General features: G+C 37.4%; 1 protein-coding gene across 1 annotated transcript in view; it reads right to left on the bottom strand.

The window, feature by feature from the left end:
* TRAPPC9 (trafficking protein particle complex subunit 9) overlaps positions 1-18,675 on the bottom strand; it is a 338,887-nt gene that overhangs the window by 310,757 nt on the left and 9,455 nt on the right. Inside the window, exons 3-7 of the mRNA XM_070941975.1 lie at positions 11,382-11,527; positions 9,625-9,753; positions 7,217-7,243; positions 4,980-5,101; positions 833-958 (exon numbers count right to left, since the gene is read on the bottom strand). Of these exons, the coding sequence (XP_070798076.1) occupies positions 833-958; positions 4,980-5,101; positions 7,217-7,243; positions 9,625-9,753; positions 11,382-11,527 (550 nt within the window). The remainder of the gene's footprint in view (positions 1-832; positions 959-4,979; positions 5,102-7,216; positions 7,244-9,624; positions 9,754-11,381; positions 11,528-18,675) is intronic.

Here is an 18,675-nt window from a genome sequence, read left to right as displayed (position 1 = left end):
ACTCTGCACGAGAGAGTAAGCCCCCTCCCCCGAAAGCAAAGCACTGTATTTAGATAATTTAAGTCTATTAAACAGTATTTTATATTGCTACTAGTCAAACAGAGCATTAATCATTTTTATGATGCAACACTGCTGACCCCTAGTGTAATGTTAAATTACGAATGTAAAGTCTGCTGCAAATTTTGTTCAAGTATACCAAAAGAATCTAATGAATTTTTTTTATAAAACAAAAAAAGTACTATGTTATTTAACAAAGTTGAATGTACACAAAGGAAGAATAATTGGAGACATTTTGCAGTGGCCAACTCCCTTCTAATTTTTTTTTTTTAAATATCTTTTTAAAAAGGTGTTTTGTAGACAGGAAACTTGGTGAACACCAAGCTACGTGCCAATAGGAAAACAGCTTGTTGCCTATCTGCATTTTATGGAATATATAATGGAAAAAGGCATTTTCTCCATTATCTATACAAGGAAATCTGAAAGCTTGGTAAGAAATAATGTATATTTAAAATGCCAATACTTTCAATCTGTAAGAAACAGCTGCTTTCTAGAGTTAAGCATTTACGTTTGAGGAATAATTTACTATATGTGCAAAATAACAAAAGAGAATAAACATATAAATAGAGAATGTGGCTTAGTACTATTTCTGGAAACTCAGATATTATTTTTACAGAATGGCTTTTTGCAAGCATCAAGTTCCTCATTGTGGGCAAACAAGGCAGAGAACCAGACAGGCATTTGGTGAAAATTATTAAGGTTCTTATGTTCTTAAAAATAATCCAAAGACTGATGGAGAAATTAATTCCCAGTTAAAAGGAAAGTGTGTTCTCACCTGACGAAGGTTAATATAAACAGCATTTTGGAGGAATTCAGAAGCTTCCATGCTTTTTTTCTGTATTGCAAGCACTCTCACCGCCTTCACACAAGCTTCCAGCTCAATGACGCCAGCGTTCTTATACTATAAGACATACATGATGGATTAAAATAGTGGTCTATTGTATGCTTCCTGGTCACATTATACAATGTACTTCTCTAGAAGAAGCCTAGGGACTCTTTCGTATATACCAGATCAAGCTATGTTGTTCTACAACTCAGTAGGAATCTATTTTGCTGAGGTGTAGCCAGGGCTAAAACATGGCTATTATCGTTAACCAAACCATATGGTTGCATCTATGGATACATAAAGAGCCACAAATTATGAAACCATCCTATTTTTTATACCATTTGAGTAATACCAAGAAATTCCACTAAGTGAAATGACGCAGGAAAGGACAGTCAAAATTCAATTAATTCCTTCCTTCCTTCCTTTCTTCCTCTCTCTCCTTCCTCCCTCCCTTCCCATCTTTCTCCTTCCTTCCTTCCTTCCTTCTTTCCTTCCTTCTCTTTCCCTTTCCCTCCTGCCTCCCTTCCTCCCCATCTTTCTCCTTCCTTCCTTCCTTCCCTTTTCCTCCTGCCTCCCTTCCTCCCCATCTTTCTCCCTTCCTTCCTTCCCTTTCCCTCCCTTCCTCCCTATCTTTCTCCTTCCTCCCTTACCTTCCTCCCTCCCCAACTTTCTCCTTCCTTCCTTACCTTTCCCTCCCTTCCTCCCCATTTTTCTCCTTCCTTCCTTCCTTCCTTCCTTCCTTCCTTCCTTCCTTCCTCCCTCCCTCCCTCCCTCCCTCCCTCCCTCCCTCTTCCTCTGTTGAGTAAGATTAATATGGTGCTGAGACCTTACTATAACTGACTATAACCCCGTGTTTTTGATCCGGTGCTGTACCATATGGAGTGCTGAATGAGAAGATACCCAGAAGAATTAATGACCGCAGCCTTCAATTTTTCCAACAAAAGGCAGGCTGTTTTCACTGTTTAAACCTAGTAAGATCATCAGGAGCCTTCCATTGCAAAGACAAAGCATCCCTCTGCTCTGCATGCACTTCGTTGGCCCTGTTCACACATAGAAAATACTTTGCTGGAATGCACAACTCAGGCAGGGAGACAGAAGGTTAGTTTTAACCCATCAGGTCAGGTCAGCTGTGTTGTGAGAACATCACAATCCTGATTCCAAACTTGTTTAGTCAGCCATTTAAGAAAAATTAATGGTAACACAGAGCAAGTCTCACCAATACAGAGTTGACTGTATCAGAAATCTGGTATCAGAAACACTTTCCCCCAAAATGACAAGGAAACAAAATAAGCCATCAACAATGCAATAAAATAAAGTTTTAGATTTTTTATTCTACTATTCTTAATATAGTACACAGACTTTTTTCTTTAAAAAAAAAAGCTGGGTGGGATCCAAAGATCAAAATGCATATTTTATCATATAACATCTTTAATTGGTCTTGTTTTCTAAATCTGAAATACTGTACATAAATTCTAATCAAACATAGTTTTTATCATTTCATAATTTTTATGTACTTGGAAAACAGACAAGTAAGCCCATATTGGGGGGTAAAAAGCTTTTTTTTTTTTTTTTTTTTGATTTACATGCCGCCCTTCTCCGGAGACTCAGGGCGGCTTACAATGCGTTAAGCAATAGCCTTCATACTTTTGTATATTTTTACAAAGTCAGCTTATTGCCCCCACAAACTGGGTCCTCAATTTACCTACCTTAGAAAGGAAGGATTTACACTTTTATATCTTATTCTATGTTTTATTTAATGTATTTCAAAACATACTTTCATATGTTAACTGTTTTTTGTGTTCCCCTAAAACAATATAAAGAAATACTACTTTGCAATTCTTCTTTTCAAAAGGCCTTTAAAAAAGGTATTAAAAAAAAATTAAATTATGAATTTTTTTTCTGAAACGCCTGCATTTTCTTCTAGCCTTCACATCTCTATACGCAGTATCCAATATCTTTCTTTTTGGTTCCCACTAAAACTCCATTTAATCTAGATATAATTATATTCCAAATGTCACACTGCTACAAGACAAAGATTCATCACAGCAGTATTTTTAGTAGCTTTGCTATAACTTCTAGCTCCAGAGTACAGGTAGTCCCCTACTTACGACCACAATTGAACCCAAAATCTATGTTGCTAAGTGAGATATTTGTTAAGTGAGTTTTTCCTCATTTTATGACCTTTCTTGCCACAGTTGTTAAGTGAATCACTGCAATTGTCAAGTTAGTAACATGGTTGTTAAGTGAATCTGGACTTTGCTTGCCAGAAGGTTGCAAAACATGACCCTGGGACACTGCAACCGTCATAAATATGAGTCAGTTGCCAAACGTCTGAATTTTGAAGATGTGACTAGGAGATGCCGCAACAGGTATAAGTGTGAAAAATGGTCCTAAATCACTTCTTTTAGTGCTGTTGTAACTTTGAACGGTCACTAAATGAACTGTTGAAAGTCAAGGACTTCTACTAGAGAATCAAAGTGCTTAAAAAGGGGGGAAATTATGTGCACACAATGCACATACCTAATCTATAGTTATGCCTTCTTAATAATTATGCCTTTTTACAGATAACTTGCAGCTATTCCACCAACAATAAGAGCACCAGCATGCCTACCGCCCCTGTCCTAATGTTTCCTCTACTTGTATCTATTTTACGGATTCAATTCATGCTTATAATTATATAAATTACCTAATGCGCTCTTGATAGATAGATAGATAGATAGATAGATAGATAGATAGATAGATAGATAAATAGATAAATAAATAAATAAATAAATAAATAAATAAATAAATAAATAAATAAATAAATAAATGTCTTCCTTGATTCCTACCTTCCCAAATCATCACTTTTATCTCTTCTCCTTCCAACCCACAAGTCAAAAATGGAGGGCAATGCAGGGGTGAAATCCAGCAGGTTCTGGAGAACCGGTAGTGAAAATTTTGAGCAGTTTGGAGAACCGGTAGTGGAAATTTTGAGTAGTTCGGATAACTGGCAAATACCACCTCTGGCTGGCCCCCGAGTGGGGTGGGAATGGAGATTTTGCAGTATCCTTCCCCTGCCATGCCCACCAAGCCACACCCACAGAACCGGTAGCAAAAAAATTTGGATTTCACCACTGGAGCAATGTTTAAAAACCATACCTCCACTGCAAAGCAAATGCTCTTATAAATAATAAAAAAGCAGTTCCATTTCTCAAAAGATTGACTAAATATATGAATATATGAATGTGCAGATCCAAGATCCTCTTAAACTTCTGATATTGTCACAAGCAAAAAAACAAGCAGCTTTAGTTTTTTTTTCTGTTAACAATGTTTACAACTATATCTACGTTTTCTGCTGTGGTTGCTGTGCTCTGCTGAAAATATATTTATTTATTTATAATACTTACACCTTGCTGCAATCCTGAAGGACTTTCAGAGTTTATAAAAAGCATAATTGACTTGTATGGCTGACATAAAGCAAATAAATCTTGATCAATGGCATAATCCCAAATGCCTTTCAGAAAAGCTTTGGAGAAGAAAATCCTAGTAACCTAAACCTCGTTTGGAAGTTGATTTGTTTCTCCAATCCACTTATCGTTAATCAAAGTCAGGCCATGTTGGGGAAGAGATAATGATTCATTTCTATTTTTAACTGAAGACTCCAAATTTTGGTAACGGAGCCAAAATGGGAAACGCGAAAGGACTAGGACAGCAACAAGCCCAAGATTTGATAAAAGATTGGTCAACCCTACATTTATATTACTTCTCACTCTAAATATACAAATAAACTTTTTTGTATTTGGGTATGAATCTAGAATTTCCCTTTAAAAAAAACACAATTTACACTGACATTCTTTAGCAGATTTTATTGTACAAAAATATGCTATGTGAAAAGGTGCTGATTCAGCCAATTAGCACTTTCACAAATTGCCAACTGTTCTTTAAGTCTATTATCAGCCATGTACATTGTGGTGTATAATCCAGGAGTGGGCAACTATGCTAACTTCACGACCTGTGGACTTCAATTCCCAGAATTCCCTGAGCCAGCCAGAGTCTATTATCACTGATGCATATTTATCATTCAGATATATAAACTCGCTTATGATAGCAACGTTACCTTGCTGTAGTAGGAGATAGCTTCTTTGTACTTCTCAATGATGTCTTCGGGGCTCAGACAATTCTTAGCTCGTCCTATTTCAGAACTTGTATCTGCACTGATGCCATTTGATGTGAGGGCCCCTGCATAACATTAAAGCAGGACATTTCAGTTCAACCACCACCCTCAGGTCAGAATTAAAACAAACATGTTTTGGAAATCCTTGCTAACTCCAAAAAAAAAAGCTTAAGTAAGGAACAAACTACTCAAGGGAGGGTCTTTGGTTCTCTCTTGAGCTTGGTTGTTTTTTTTTTCAGACGTCACATTACCCAAACTAAGTAACATCATCAGTGTTAGTGACTAGCAAAGACTCCTCATTTCAACCCTGAGTTAAACATATTCACGCAGGATCTAATCTGGGTCGGTCACTGGAACCAGAGGTTTTGTCTTCCGAGTTTTCGGACTCGTGCTAGAGCCCATCTTCGGGGAACTTCTTTAGCTAGAGTCTAAAACCTATATATATATATATCCATCCAGCTTTTAATTCAAGCAATTTTTGGTTTGCTTAATGCAGGACTCAATACATTTTGAAAACTCTTAAGATCTCTGCCATTTTGACTACATTTTGCTTGTACCAATAAATATTTTTTACGAATGAAGGCGAATACATGTGTCCCAGAATAATGTTGCAGGATCCAATCTGGGTCGGTCACCGGGACCAGAGGTTTTAGACTCTAGCTAGAGAAGTTCCTCGAAGATGGGCTCTAGCATATATATATATATACATATATAAATATTTTCGTAGATTTTCATGGGTAGAGGTATGCAAGTTTTGGTGTATTTGGGTCTTTTCCCATGTAAGATTGAGAGTATCTTGGCGACATTTCGACGAGGTCATCTTCAGGCTGGTGTCCTCGGCTTCGTGCCTGCGCGAGGAAAGCACGAAGCCGAGGACACCAGCCTGAAGATAACGAGTGGGACCTCGTCGAAACGTTGCCAAGATACTCTCAATCTTACACGGGAAAAGACCCGAATACGCCAAGACTTGCATAGAGAAAAAGTTCTGGCAAAATTATTAAACTGATACTTACCTCTTATATTCTACTAACTTAATTTAATTATACTATCATTTAACTGATGATTCTCTTAGCCGCAGCAATTTACTGAAGGAAATGACTCACAGCATTTTGGATGAATTTGCTATCATAAAAATTACAATTAAAAGAAAGTTGGATTCCAAACTTGGGGAAAATGTGCCGGTCGGATCTACCGGAGCAAGTGAACAGGAAGAACCAACAAGAGCTCGCCAACAGTATTTGGCAGGGACATTTAGAGAAGCTCCCTAAAAAATTTTCCATCAAAATCAACAGCCAGTCTGAGCATTTGGCTGAGAGCCTGAAAAAAGGAACAAACACTTTAAGAAATAAAAGTGAGTAAGATTACTAATTTGTCCTAAAATACTTCTGGGATGTTAGTGTTCCTGCCTAAAATAGTGGATTTTAATAAACTCAAAGCAAAAGTAAGTAGGACTCTACAGCAAAGGAAGCGAATGAAAAAAGAAAGTCAATCTGAGGAGTTCTTAAAAACATTTGGTCAAAAATTGCAACCTATTCCAAAGACTAAAAAATAGAGGAGAGACAAAACAAGACACATACAGGAGGTAGAAAGAGGTACAGATCACCTAGAGAAAACTCACATCTATAGAGAGATTATTAAGAAAGCTAAATCTGAGAATGAGTTCCTCGAAGCAACAAAAATAGCTGTGTACAATATATTCAAAACCAAATAGTCAAAATTCCAACTTCTTAATGTTGTTGGGAACATTCTAATAGGCAGACTTTTGGTGATGTACAGGAATCTGCTGATTTTTCTGATATAATATTTATGTTTGATTTATGAGAAGTCCTACGGAACTGATGAAGTTCCAGATGATGGAGGAAAACAAATCATCCTGTGTGAAATCAGGGAAAGAAAAGTATTGAAGGGGGGAAACTAGAGATCAGCCAGACATCAATATTTGAGAAAATTCTAGAGCAGATCATAAAATGATTAAATTGTAACTTGGATGGGAATTATCAGAAATCAACATAGGTTATAAAAAAAAACGAGATGAAGGAACAATTGGGGAAATTTTAAATCCACAGATTCTAGTCATCAGTGTGGTGTAATATTTTTTTTGAAACACAGTGAAATTTCTAAAGCAATTGGAAATTAATAAAACATTTGACCCTTAAAACATAATTATAAAGTCAATATACCTGGATCAATAAGAACTTCTTGTGCACCTAGGGGGGAAAATCAAAATAACAGCATTAACCTTCTGCACTGCCTAAACAAATCATTTCCAAATATTTTTATTTTATTATTTTATTTTAATTACATTTTTGAAGTTGAAGTTGATATACATAATGCCAGTGGTGAAATGTAAAATCTGTTACTACCGGTTCTGTGGGCGTGGCTTGGTTGTGGTGGGGTAATATGACTGAGTGGGCGTGGCCAACTTTTTTTTTTTTTTTACTTTTAAAACCATTTTTTCGGCCAAAAATGTTGTAGAAAAAATGCTTTTAAAAGTAAAAAAAAAGCCTCTGATGATTGCGCGGCTCAGCTGGGCAATGGGGGGGGGGGGCAGGGATTTTTGCTACCATTTCTCCGAACCACCCGCCTCCATCGCTACTGGATTGGGGGATCTGGTCCAAACCGGGAGCATTTCACCCCTGTATAATTCTCTCTCTTTCAGTTTTCCCCCACAACAGCCCTTTGAATTTGATTCAGTTGAGAGAATCTGTTTCCAAAACTCAAGGTAAAGTTGAACTTCAATTTCCTCAATGCCAGTCCAGCATCTTAATCACTACAGTATTAGTCTTAATATAGTCTTAATATAGGTAATCTTTGACCAGTCGTTTAATTATCATTGGGAGTTACAACAGCCTCGAAAAGGGTGTCTTTCAGCCCATAAAACAGTGCCATCATAAAAGGTCACCCTGCCCCCTTATGGTCACATGATGTTTTGGGTCTTTGGCAACCAACCCATATTTAGGACTGGTTGTAAAGTCCTGAAGTCACATGGCAGTGATTTGCAGCGTTTTTCCCAGTGAAAAACACCCTTTCAGTAGGACAGATTTGTAGGACGAAATTAATTTTTGCAATTTTTTTCAGTGAAGGGTTAAAAAAAATAAGTGTTTTTTTTTACACCAAGAATTCAAATCTGCTGTTATTTTTGCAACTGCGCAACCTTTAGCTTGGTATGGTAAATCCACGTCTGATCATATATATGCCTCACAAAAGTCTCTTATAAGACAAATACTGTTAACTTTATCTTCTCAAAATTACACCTTGTGCTACAAAAATTAAAGTTTTTCTCTGCACGAATCTTCTTATCCAGCTAAGCAAAAAAAATTCCATGCAATCATAAACTAGCACCAGAAAGCAATGATCTGAGTTACAAAAATGTTTAAGTGAGTTTCATCAAATCTTGTTTCGATTCTTGTTCTTCGACATCAGCCGCCGACTTGCTTCTTAACCTCTGATATAACCTTCACATTTCTCATGTCTATTCACTCTGCTTGCTGCCTCTGTGACCTTTTTTCAAACATCTCACTATTGATTGGGCGTGACAGGGCCACTGTGGTACTTGCATTGGTTCTTCAATGAACTTCTTTATTTCCGCTGTAGTCAGTTTGCATGTCAAAGGTGGCTCACGTACACCTTCTGAGCAGTCAAATGATGAGCATGAATCGAGTATGGAAAAGCAAAGACAAAGCAGCCAAATACAGTTTAGCTGCGGTAGTTTAGCTGTTTCTCATAGCTACCTACAGTTGTGACAGTTGGACCAGGAAAAAAGCTAAATGGAGGAAAATGGATTGATTTGAGTTGTGGTGTGAATCACATGGAATCACCATGTGATTCACTTAACAACTGCCACAAAAAATGATCGTAAAATCCAGTCCAGTTACATGGGTTCCTCGATGTATGATTTAAATTCTAGTCCAACTTGCACTCTCAAGTCAAGAACTACCTGTGCATTCTTTCTAAAACACTTTTTTTAAAAAAATTAGAAGGTTCTCAGAAGTGTTATCGTACCAGTGCCACGGGTACAGTATTCCTGACACCGCCACTAATATCAACACTTCAGATTCAGCAAAACCTCTTTAGTCTCAAGTCTAAAAAATCCAGCTTCTTTTCTCCTCCAGCATCACACCTGTCTTCACCTTCTAATTTCTCCTTCAATTCTGCTCCCAAATAAAACTAGCTAATTGTAAGCTTCGCAGTCAGTCGCTGACATGTGCAGCAAAACTATCTTTCTGCAAGGTCGGTGCTATTTTTCTCCTGTGGATGGTATATTTTTCAATGTTAAAAAAAACCCCACTAAACTCTTAACTTTTATATGTGGACAAAACTTTGAGAATTGAGAAGCCGTAGGCTAAAATTACGTAAGGCTAAAATAAATATATGTGGACAAAACTGCTGAGAATTGAGAAGCCATAGACTAAAATTACATAAGGCTAAAATAAATCTTACATGCGGCACGGGCACACTTTGAACAAAGATTCAAAGAAAAACAAACCCTCAAATATTGTGCAAAATATTTAACCAGCATATATATATTAGACCCCCAAAAAAAAATGTCATCACAATTTAAAAAACAACTACACAAGCTTTTGCTTACCAGGTCTATGCCTGTTACCTGCCTCTGCAGAAAGTGAGCCTCCTTGTGCCCTGCGAGACCCAATTTTACCTCCAGTGCCCCCAGGATAGTGATAGATGACGGAGGCTGAGCATAATCCTTCAAGAGCAGCTATAGATGAAAACAGCTCTTTTAATGGCAGTTTTATCACAGCCCATACATGTAATAAATACATTTCCTTTAATACAATAATACATCTAATACAGTATGTTAAATACAAGGTATATAAAAAGGCATGGAAGTGGTTCAGGTACAAAGAATGGTAAAGATATTTACAAAGAATCCTAATATTCGGCTTTTCTTCTATAGGAAGGTGGGCATGGCAGTTATCGATGCTCAGGAAAGAGCTAATCATCTGGCCAAAAACAGAGGAAATCACTCTTTTTTTACCATGAATATATAAAATAATTTGGACAAAGTTTTGCTTTCACATTAACGTCTCTAGAAATTCTCAGTCATCCAGGTCATGGTTGTCCCTTCAGGAGGCAGCTGGACTTTCTGGTTTTTTCTTTTTGAAGATGTTTTGCTTGTCATCCAAGAAGTTTCTTCAGCTCTGGCAGGATAGTGGGGAATGGAAGGATTTATGTCTGCAAGGAATCTAAATCCTTCCATTCCCCACTATCCTTTCACAGAGCTGAAGAAGCTCCTTGGATGAGAAGCAAAACGTCTTCAAAAAGAAAAAAAAAACAAGGAAGTCCAGTTGCCTCCTGAAAAAGCACCTTTGGGTTTCACATTAACAGTATTTCCCCAAACTCAACGGTCTCCAGGTTTTAGCACGCTTTTTACCCGAAGAAATGATGCTTGGATTTCTATCCCATATATTACAGGCAGTCCTTGCTTAACAATGGCATTGACAAATGCGGTCAACTTTATGAATTTCCCTCATTAACAGATGTAGTGCCGTGTCATGTGACCATACGGTTTAGCAACAGCAATGTCAGCAGTCCCTGTTTTCTTTGTTGTTGTTTCCTGAGAAGTCTCAGGTAGTATAATCTCTGCTGGGCCCTTTTGACCAGTGCTGCAATGTGAGCGCCCCAGATCAGGTCCTCTTCCACACAAGTGGCGATTACATGGCCACAGGATGTTTCAACGGTTGTTAAGTGTAAGCCAGTTGCCAAGCACCTGGATCGCAATAACATGACCATGGGGATGGTGAGATGTCTTCAAGGACTAGTCCTAAGTACCACTCATTCAACGCCATTGCAATTTCGAACAGCTGCTGATTGAGTGGTCATTAACCAAGGACTGCCGGTATAGGATTCCGTATTTCATAGTCCAAAAGCCAGAGAACACCATAAAGTCTGTTCAAGGAAATAGAGACAAGGAGTGTGTTCTCTATTATTTTCTGCAAAGGTTCACATTCTCTCAGGCAGGGCGTGTCAAATTTTCCAACTTTCAATTTCAAAACATTAGGGGTGCTCAAAAGTTGTGACATGCGTTGGGGATTGTAAAAAGAACCACAAATTACTCTGAATTTTAGAGCCATTTTTATTTTTATTATGACCTACTGTATTATTGTTCTTGTTTTGTTGTTTATTAATAATTTATTTTATTTGTTTATTAAATTTCTATGCCACCCCATATCACTAATGCAGCAACTCTGGGTGGCTAATAATGTACACTTTTAATCACAAACCATCTTCCAATAACATAAAGGAATGAAATAATGTGACAAATAATGTCATGCCCTAAGCCTTTTAAATACAATTAAGTTTCATTCCCAACTCTATCATCCTTACCTCCGAGCCACAAAAAGTCATTTACAGAACGGAGAAGTTCCACAGCCATATGATAGTGAACAAGGGAATCTTGCAACATCCCGGCCTGTAGGCAAAGGTCCCCAACATGTTTCCGCATACGACCCTGACATCGCTTTTTATAATGTCTGGGATACAAAAACAAAGAGTACAGAATTAGTTCAATTGTGCTGTTCTATAAGACAATGTCTTCTTTTCTTTTCTTTTTTTTTGCTTTACTCTTCTCCTTAAGTTTGCATCTTATTGACAAGCAATCAATGGTCTTCACCAAGAGCTAAGAAGTCTATTCCCAGCTATCGGAATACTCACTATAGGGCAGCAGTCCCAACCTTTTTGGCACTAGGGACCAGTTTCGTGGAAGACTATTTTTCCACGGACCAGGGAAACACACAATCTAGATCCCACACATGCGCAGTTTCGCTCGCCTGCTGCTCACCTCCAACTGTGTACTCTGGTTCCTAAATGGGCCATAGACCGGCACTGGTCCGGGGCCTGGGGATTGGGGACCCCTGTTGTAGGGGATGCAATATAAACAAAGATACTCAACACCAGAAAATGACTGCTGTGGCCTGTCGGCCACCAGCCCCTCCAGCAGCCGAATCAGAGGAGGAGGAGGAGGCATGGGAGTCAGGGTCAGCATCAAGGCAACCTGAGAGCTCCGAGGGGGATGAGGGAATGGAGCTGTCAGAGAGAGAGAGACAGAGGCGGAGCCTGGGCCATACATCAGCCCTCAGATGGAGAGTCAACAGACCCCAGGTCTGGAGATGGCTGATGAGGAAGAAGAGGAACAGGTGGGTCCAGTGCCTGATGCGTGGATTCGCAGAAGGCAGAGGAGAGGAGAGCAGTGGAAATCTGTGGGCCGATCCTTGGGACGGAAGAGCCACCGCTGCTAGCGAAGCCCCACCCTAGCTCTGGGGATAAAAGGCAGGGGGTGGAGATGAATAGGTGTGGTAGTCAACTATTCATCTCCCTGCTGGACAGACTTGTTAGCCTGCTGTGAGAGAGAGACTTTTTGCTGGGGCTGCTGACGCTCCTAATAAAGGAATCATTGATTTAACTACAGAGGTTTGTTGTGTTTGGGAGCCGGGTAGAACAAAGACATTGTATTCTTGGAAACAAACCTGCGGCATGTATATGGAATACTATTAATGGTTTTCTCAGCACATTTGCATCTAAAAGTTCAGTTTTTTAGCCCTGTAATTGGGTGAACCTCTTCTTTTTATTAGCTCATCAAGCAATACAGTAAGTTTGGCAAACAGAAGTATTATATGAAGACTAGGAAGATCAACACTTAAAATAATTTAGGATAGACTCAATATGAATTCCAAGCTTAGTAGCAGGAAGATGTTCCATATTGAGCCTTTTTATTACACCTTCTAAGGGCAAAATAGTTTAATGTTTGCAATCTTTTGAGAGTGGCCAATGACATGTCATACTTAAGGCAGCATCTTTCATGCACTGACAGAATTTAAATGATTTATATGATGTAGTATCATTCGATTATGAACTAAAACTTAATTCCACATCTTCAGATTATGTGAAGGAAAATGGCATTTTAAAATGGCAAGATAATTTCTACAAACTTGACGGTGTTATTTGCCTATAAATGAGAAAAAATATTTTCTAAAAAACTAATTATCTTTATGAATAGGTTCATTACACATTTTATGGCACAGTCGATTTCCTCTCACCAGAATGATTGTCCTGTTTGAAATTTCAGTTTTATTACCGACTTCAATTGAGAATTCATATTTACAAGTTCTTATGGGTCGGAGGGGGGGGGTGGAATCACTAAGACTGAAATATTGCAAAAATATGAGAAAAAAGTAACCATAGATATACCTAAACTCATACAATAACACTGCGGTTTTATTGCATTCATCTAGCATAGTAGTAGTAGACATAGACATAGTAGAATGAAATATTGTACCCCGAATGGATTATATTTATCACAGGCAGCTTTGAGACATATGTGAGACATATGTCAACAATGGCAGAGCTTCTAATGTACTATGTTCCCTGGAAAAGTTGTGATACATTCAGAGATATTTCTGCCTTGAAAATAGCCCATGCCTTGAAACTAGCACAATGAAATATCAGCACAGGAAATGTTTATGACATTTTGTATTATGTCATAAAGCGTTTAGCCCATGGTGAAGTGTATAGCACAGACAATCGTCAGCACAGGAAATGTTTATGACACTTTTCATGTCATAAACAGCTTTATGATAAGGCTTATGTCATACATTTTTTTATAGAATTTGCCAAATTTCAATTCCACGGAATCGTGGGTCCTGAATTTTAGATGCATTCTGCAAATTTTGTTCTATGATATACTATTTTGCTCAGTTACAAGTTTATAGGAACAAGAGTTTTAGTAGTCTATAGATATAACTATTTATCTATATAGATAAATATATAGATAATTATGACATAAAGATACATTAACATAATGTAACACAAGGTAACATAACATAATTTTTATTAAGAGTTAGTATGGCTTCTTACATACTCAAAATAAATGCAAAGCAAATATTTCTATCGCCTTTTAATTTACAAATGCAATCATGCTGGACACACTTGCATTTTACAAAAACCAATATACAGTAGTACAAGACACAACACAGATTTCCATTATTTTAATCAGCATATACTCATACTTCATCGGCTTGCCTACCATGTTCTGCAGTAAGAAATGCTGTATGTTTTAAAATGCTAAATACGTTTTGGGTAATTATTTTTTACTAGCAAAAGAAAGATGGTTTCTTTATAGGGATGTATTTCAAATTAATCTTAAAATGCATTTTAATCTAAATTATCTTAAGTTCAAATTCCCAATATCTGCAGGTGAAAGCAGATGAAGAGATCTGGGAAAGAACTCTCGAATCCTTGCAGATCTGTCACTAGTCAAAACAGACAAACTCTTATTAAACGTTCGAATGGTTTGATTAAATATATATTGCTTCAGAAGCTTCCTTTCATTTCTTGTCTTAATAGCTCTGTTCTTACTGTCATTCTTAGTCCTCTCTTAATGGAATTTTGAACTAAAAGAAAAAAAAGGAATGTGCATGCATTATAATCTGTTAAAATAACTAAGGTAAAGAATACTTTCCCTAAAAACTTTCGTGAATGAAGTCGTGTCAGCAAATTCTTCCTGTCGGTGGTGTATTATTATTAGTTTTTGCTGATCAAAGAAAGAAAATGATATATCTTTCAGTCCTGTAGTCATAAAGCTCCATTAAGAGTGTCCTTGGCAAATCTGATTATTTTACAACTCCAATCCATTCAGACAGAAATTAAGTACAGATATCTAGTTACCACCAGATAATATATAAAGTAAATCTTAATTTAAAAAAAGCAGAGGTATGCCTGAATGAATTAAATTACACTAGAGACTTTCTTAAAACGCTTTATTTATAGCCGAGTGTAAATGCTGAGCTGAGATTCCATCTGCTCAGCTAAAAGATCCGCTCCGGGTAGCAGAATCTTTCCCAGTAATGTTTCTTTTCAACTCTGTTGTTGCTGTTATCTAATTTTTATCGTGCCTTTCCACCCAGAGAATACCCATCTAGAATGAGAACTGGAATTTAATCTCCTATTTTTCCTCTTTCCTCATCAACCTGATGGTTTTGTTATTCCGACTAGCAGCAAGGTAGGGGGACTGAGTTACAGCCGTGATGAGTGCACCACTGAGAGACTAGAAAAGTTAGGAATAGGTCTATTCACATGGTCTCTAGGAATCGAAAACGACAAGATGGCATGCACATTAATCAAGCAACTCCTCTTAAATGTAAAATTTAAGGTGAACAAATAAATATACAAACACACATACAGTTTTGATAGGGACACCTCCAGCTGAAGGATGGTTTAAAAATACACTATTATATTACATAATTATAATAATATTATAAAAACCAATGCCAAAAAGTGTGGATTGCAAAAAAGGATTTTATCTGAATAAGCACTAAATAGTTACCTAAGCAGGGTAAAGAGAAATTGATAAACAGGAGGAGAGAATGGAGGGTACATAAAAAGCACATAGGGTGAATGAATTCTCATTTAAGACAGAATAAACACAGAACTAGAAAAACATGCAATGAGAAGAAATCAGCTGGGTCCAGATGACAAAACAATAGTTGGCAATTATACAAGTGAGTCTGAACCTTATACTTACACACATTTCTTCTTTGATTTATTTATTAGATTTATTAGATTTTTTTTCTCCTGAGTTTATTATTTTATAAGTAATTCAAGGCAGCGAATGTATATAATACTCTTTTCTCTTTCTGTTTCCCCCACAACAACTCTTTGATGTGAGTTGGGCTGAAAGACAGGGATTAAACTCAAAATCACCCATCCGACTTTCATGCCTAAAGCAGGGATAGAACTCACAGTCTCCTGGTTTCTAGGCTAGCACCTTAACCACTACACCAACATGGCTCTCCATATCAAGCCTGAATTAGAAGCCATATTTTGATCACAATTTCCAATGTTTTTCAAGAAAATTGTGAGTTGTGTTATGCTTACTCTAAACAAATATGGTCTGTTCACCCATAGCACAGAAACCCAAAAAAATTGAAGACAAAGATTTGGAAAGCAGACTTCAATTATTTTGAAAAATTTGTCTTTTACCCAGATGTGAAAGAGAAGCCAAAATCCCACCAAATTCTAAGAAATGCAGGTCGAAAGAAAATATCCAATCAGTAACAGGGATTTACTCAGAAATTATCTATCACTATTCATGAAAGTATACATCCTGAATACATGCAAAGCCAATCCTGTGAGCAGCTCTTTTTTATGGAAGCAGTGTCTGAACTTCTAGACAAACCAATGACCCAATATTCAGGACCGTGATTTTATCTGATGCTTCATCTTCTATGTATGAAAAGCCAAGCTTCTGAATCGGCAGTGAGTATTGATTTTCTGCATTACTGACAGTTAGTAGCTTGCTATACACAAGTTTACCATGAAAAAAAAAATCAGTAGAATTGAAAAAGATGAAGGCAAATGCAAGCCTGAGATTAACTCCCATTGTTTGGCATTACATCTGAAGCAGCCAAATATGATGGTGCATTTTGTACCCTGCAAGGGATATGAAATTGTTCTCCATACATAGAAGTATAAACACAAAGTCAAATGCAGCAATTTCCTTAATGGACTGAAGTGATCTTTTACAAGAAATTTTTAATATGTATCCATCATTCCTCAACTGGAATGAGCGATAAGTATTAAATTGAACAATCAGGAAGGTATTAAACGTCATCACATCTTCAAAGATTCTTGAAGGAAAAAAATGCATGCAAAAATGAATTAGTGAAGATCTGTATGTCAAAAATTACAAAACAAATGCCCACTAAATTCAAGGTGAGATAACATGCTTAGCTAAATGACTGGCAGCTGTAACATTGCTCAGGCTTCTGAAAGCCAGCAACATTTACTCTAAGCTGAAGTAATCTTTTCAGTTTGAAAGTGAACAAGCGAAAACTTAAATTTGTTTCCTGAAAACAGGAAACAAAATAAATGCAAAACCAGCAAGTATCAAAAGATACATTACTTTACTACATTTTAATCTCCAACTCAACAAGGCAAATAAGTGAAGAAAAGTACTGTCAAAAAACAGTTGCCAAATGCCAAAAGAATGAAAACCACAATGGAAAGTCAGGCAGCAGCAATCAGTTGTCGTGTAAATAAAATTGCCATATTATAGAAAGACACACAAATGCAACGTTACATTATTCAGTGATGGCAAAATAAGAAGGCAGCGTACAAAAACTAGCTAGTTTTAAGCAATACAATGTGATCAAAGGCCTACCTTTTGAGACCCAAAAACACACTCACAGGGCAGTATGAGAGGAAAAAAAAACAAGAAACAAGAAAGGAAGGAACAAAACAAAATTAGAGACATACAGGAATAGAAAAAAATTAAAGAGACACATATAGACAGATCTAACAAAGTTTATTTGATAACATATTGTATTTAATCATGTCCTAGATATGTTGTTCGATTATTTTTGATTGTGATGTGGAGAGTGGAAAGCAATGATTGGTGCTGTATCACATTATGTTTCCGACAATATTAGTGATTAGTATGTCATCTTATAAAAGACAGATAAAAAATAATTCCCTTCTCACCCTTACAGGTGGTATCTATCTAATTCAATTTCAGATCCTCAGACCTTTGAGGGTTCTGCACAGTATTTTAGCTGTTCCTAGTTTGCCCTCTTCTGGACAGATAGCTCCAATATCATTTCTGGGATCTCTTGGAGCCACTCTCCCTGCTTAGGAGGCAAAGCCCAGAATGCTCCTACCACCACTGGAACCACTTTGGCCTTGACTTTCCACATCTGCTCTAGTTCTTCTTCAGGCCCTGGTATTTCTCCAGCTTCTCATACTCCTTCCTGATTCTGCTGTCACTGAACACTGCTACCTCTATCACTACCACTGTCTTCTGGTCCTTGTCTACTACCACGACGCCTGTTGATTGGCCAGTACCTGCCTGTCTGCCTGTATCTGGAAGCCCCATAGGATCTTAGCTGTATTATTCCCCACAATCCCAAAGGTGCTTTTTAAAAAAATAACTGGACTTTGTTTTTCCTTGAAGACATTTAGCTTCTCATCCAAGAACTCGTCCAAGAAAAGAAGAAGTAGGGGTGACATGATAGTAGTGTTCCGATATCTCAGGGGTTGCCACAAAGAAGAGGGAGTCAAGCTATTCTCCAAAGCCCCTGAAGGCAGGACAAGAAGCAATGGGTGGAAACTAATCAAGGAGAGAAGCAACCTAGAACTAAGGAGAAATTTCCTGACAGTTAGAACAATTAACCAGTGGAACAACTTGCCTCCAGAAGTTGTGAATTCTCCAACACTGGAAGTTTTTAAGATGTTGGATAACCATGTGTCTGAAGTGGTGTAGAGTTTCCTGCCTAGGCAGGGGGTTGGACTAGAAGACCTCCAAGGTCCCTTCCAACTCTGTTATTCCATTCTATTCTATTCTATTCTATTCTATTCTATTCTATTCTATTCTATTCTATTCTATTCTATTCCATTCCATTCCATTCCATTCCATTCCATTCCATTCCATTCCATTCCATTCCATTCCATTCCATTCCATTCCATTCCATTCCATTCTATTCTATTCTATTCTATTCTATTCTTCTTCTTCAGATCAGATCAGTTCAGAACTTCTTCAAGGGAAAAAACAGAAAGTCCAGTTGCCTTTTGAAAAGGCACCTTTGGGGCAACCATGACCTGGATGACTAGAGAATCTCCGTAGATATTC

This window comes from Pituophis catenifer, unplaced genomic scaffold (assembly GCF_029215685.1).
Source record: "Pituophis catenifer annectens isolate HBS135680 unplaced genomic scaffold, rPitCat1.0.hap2 SCAF_3, whole genome shotgun sequence".
NCBI classification, from domain to species: Eukaryota; Metazoa; Chordata; class Lepidosauria; order Squamata; family Colubridae; genus Pituophis; species Pituophis catenifer.
This window is presented reverse-complemented; position numbering and strand designations above follow the sequence as displayed.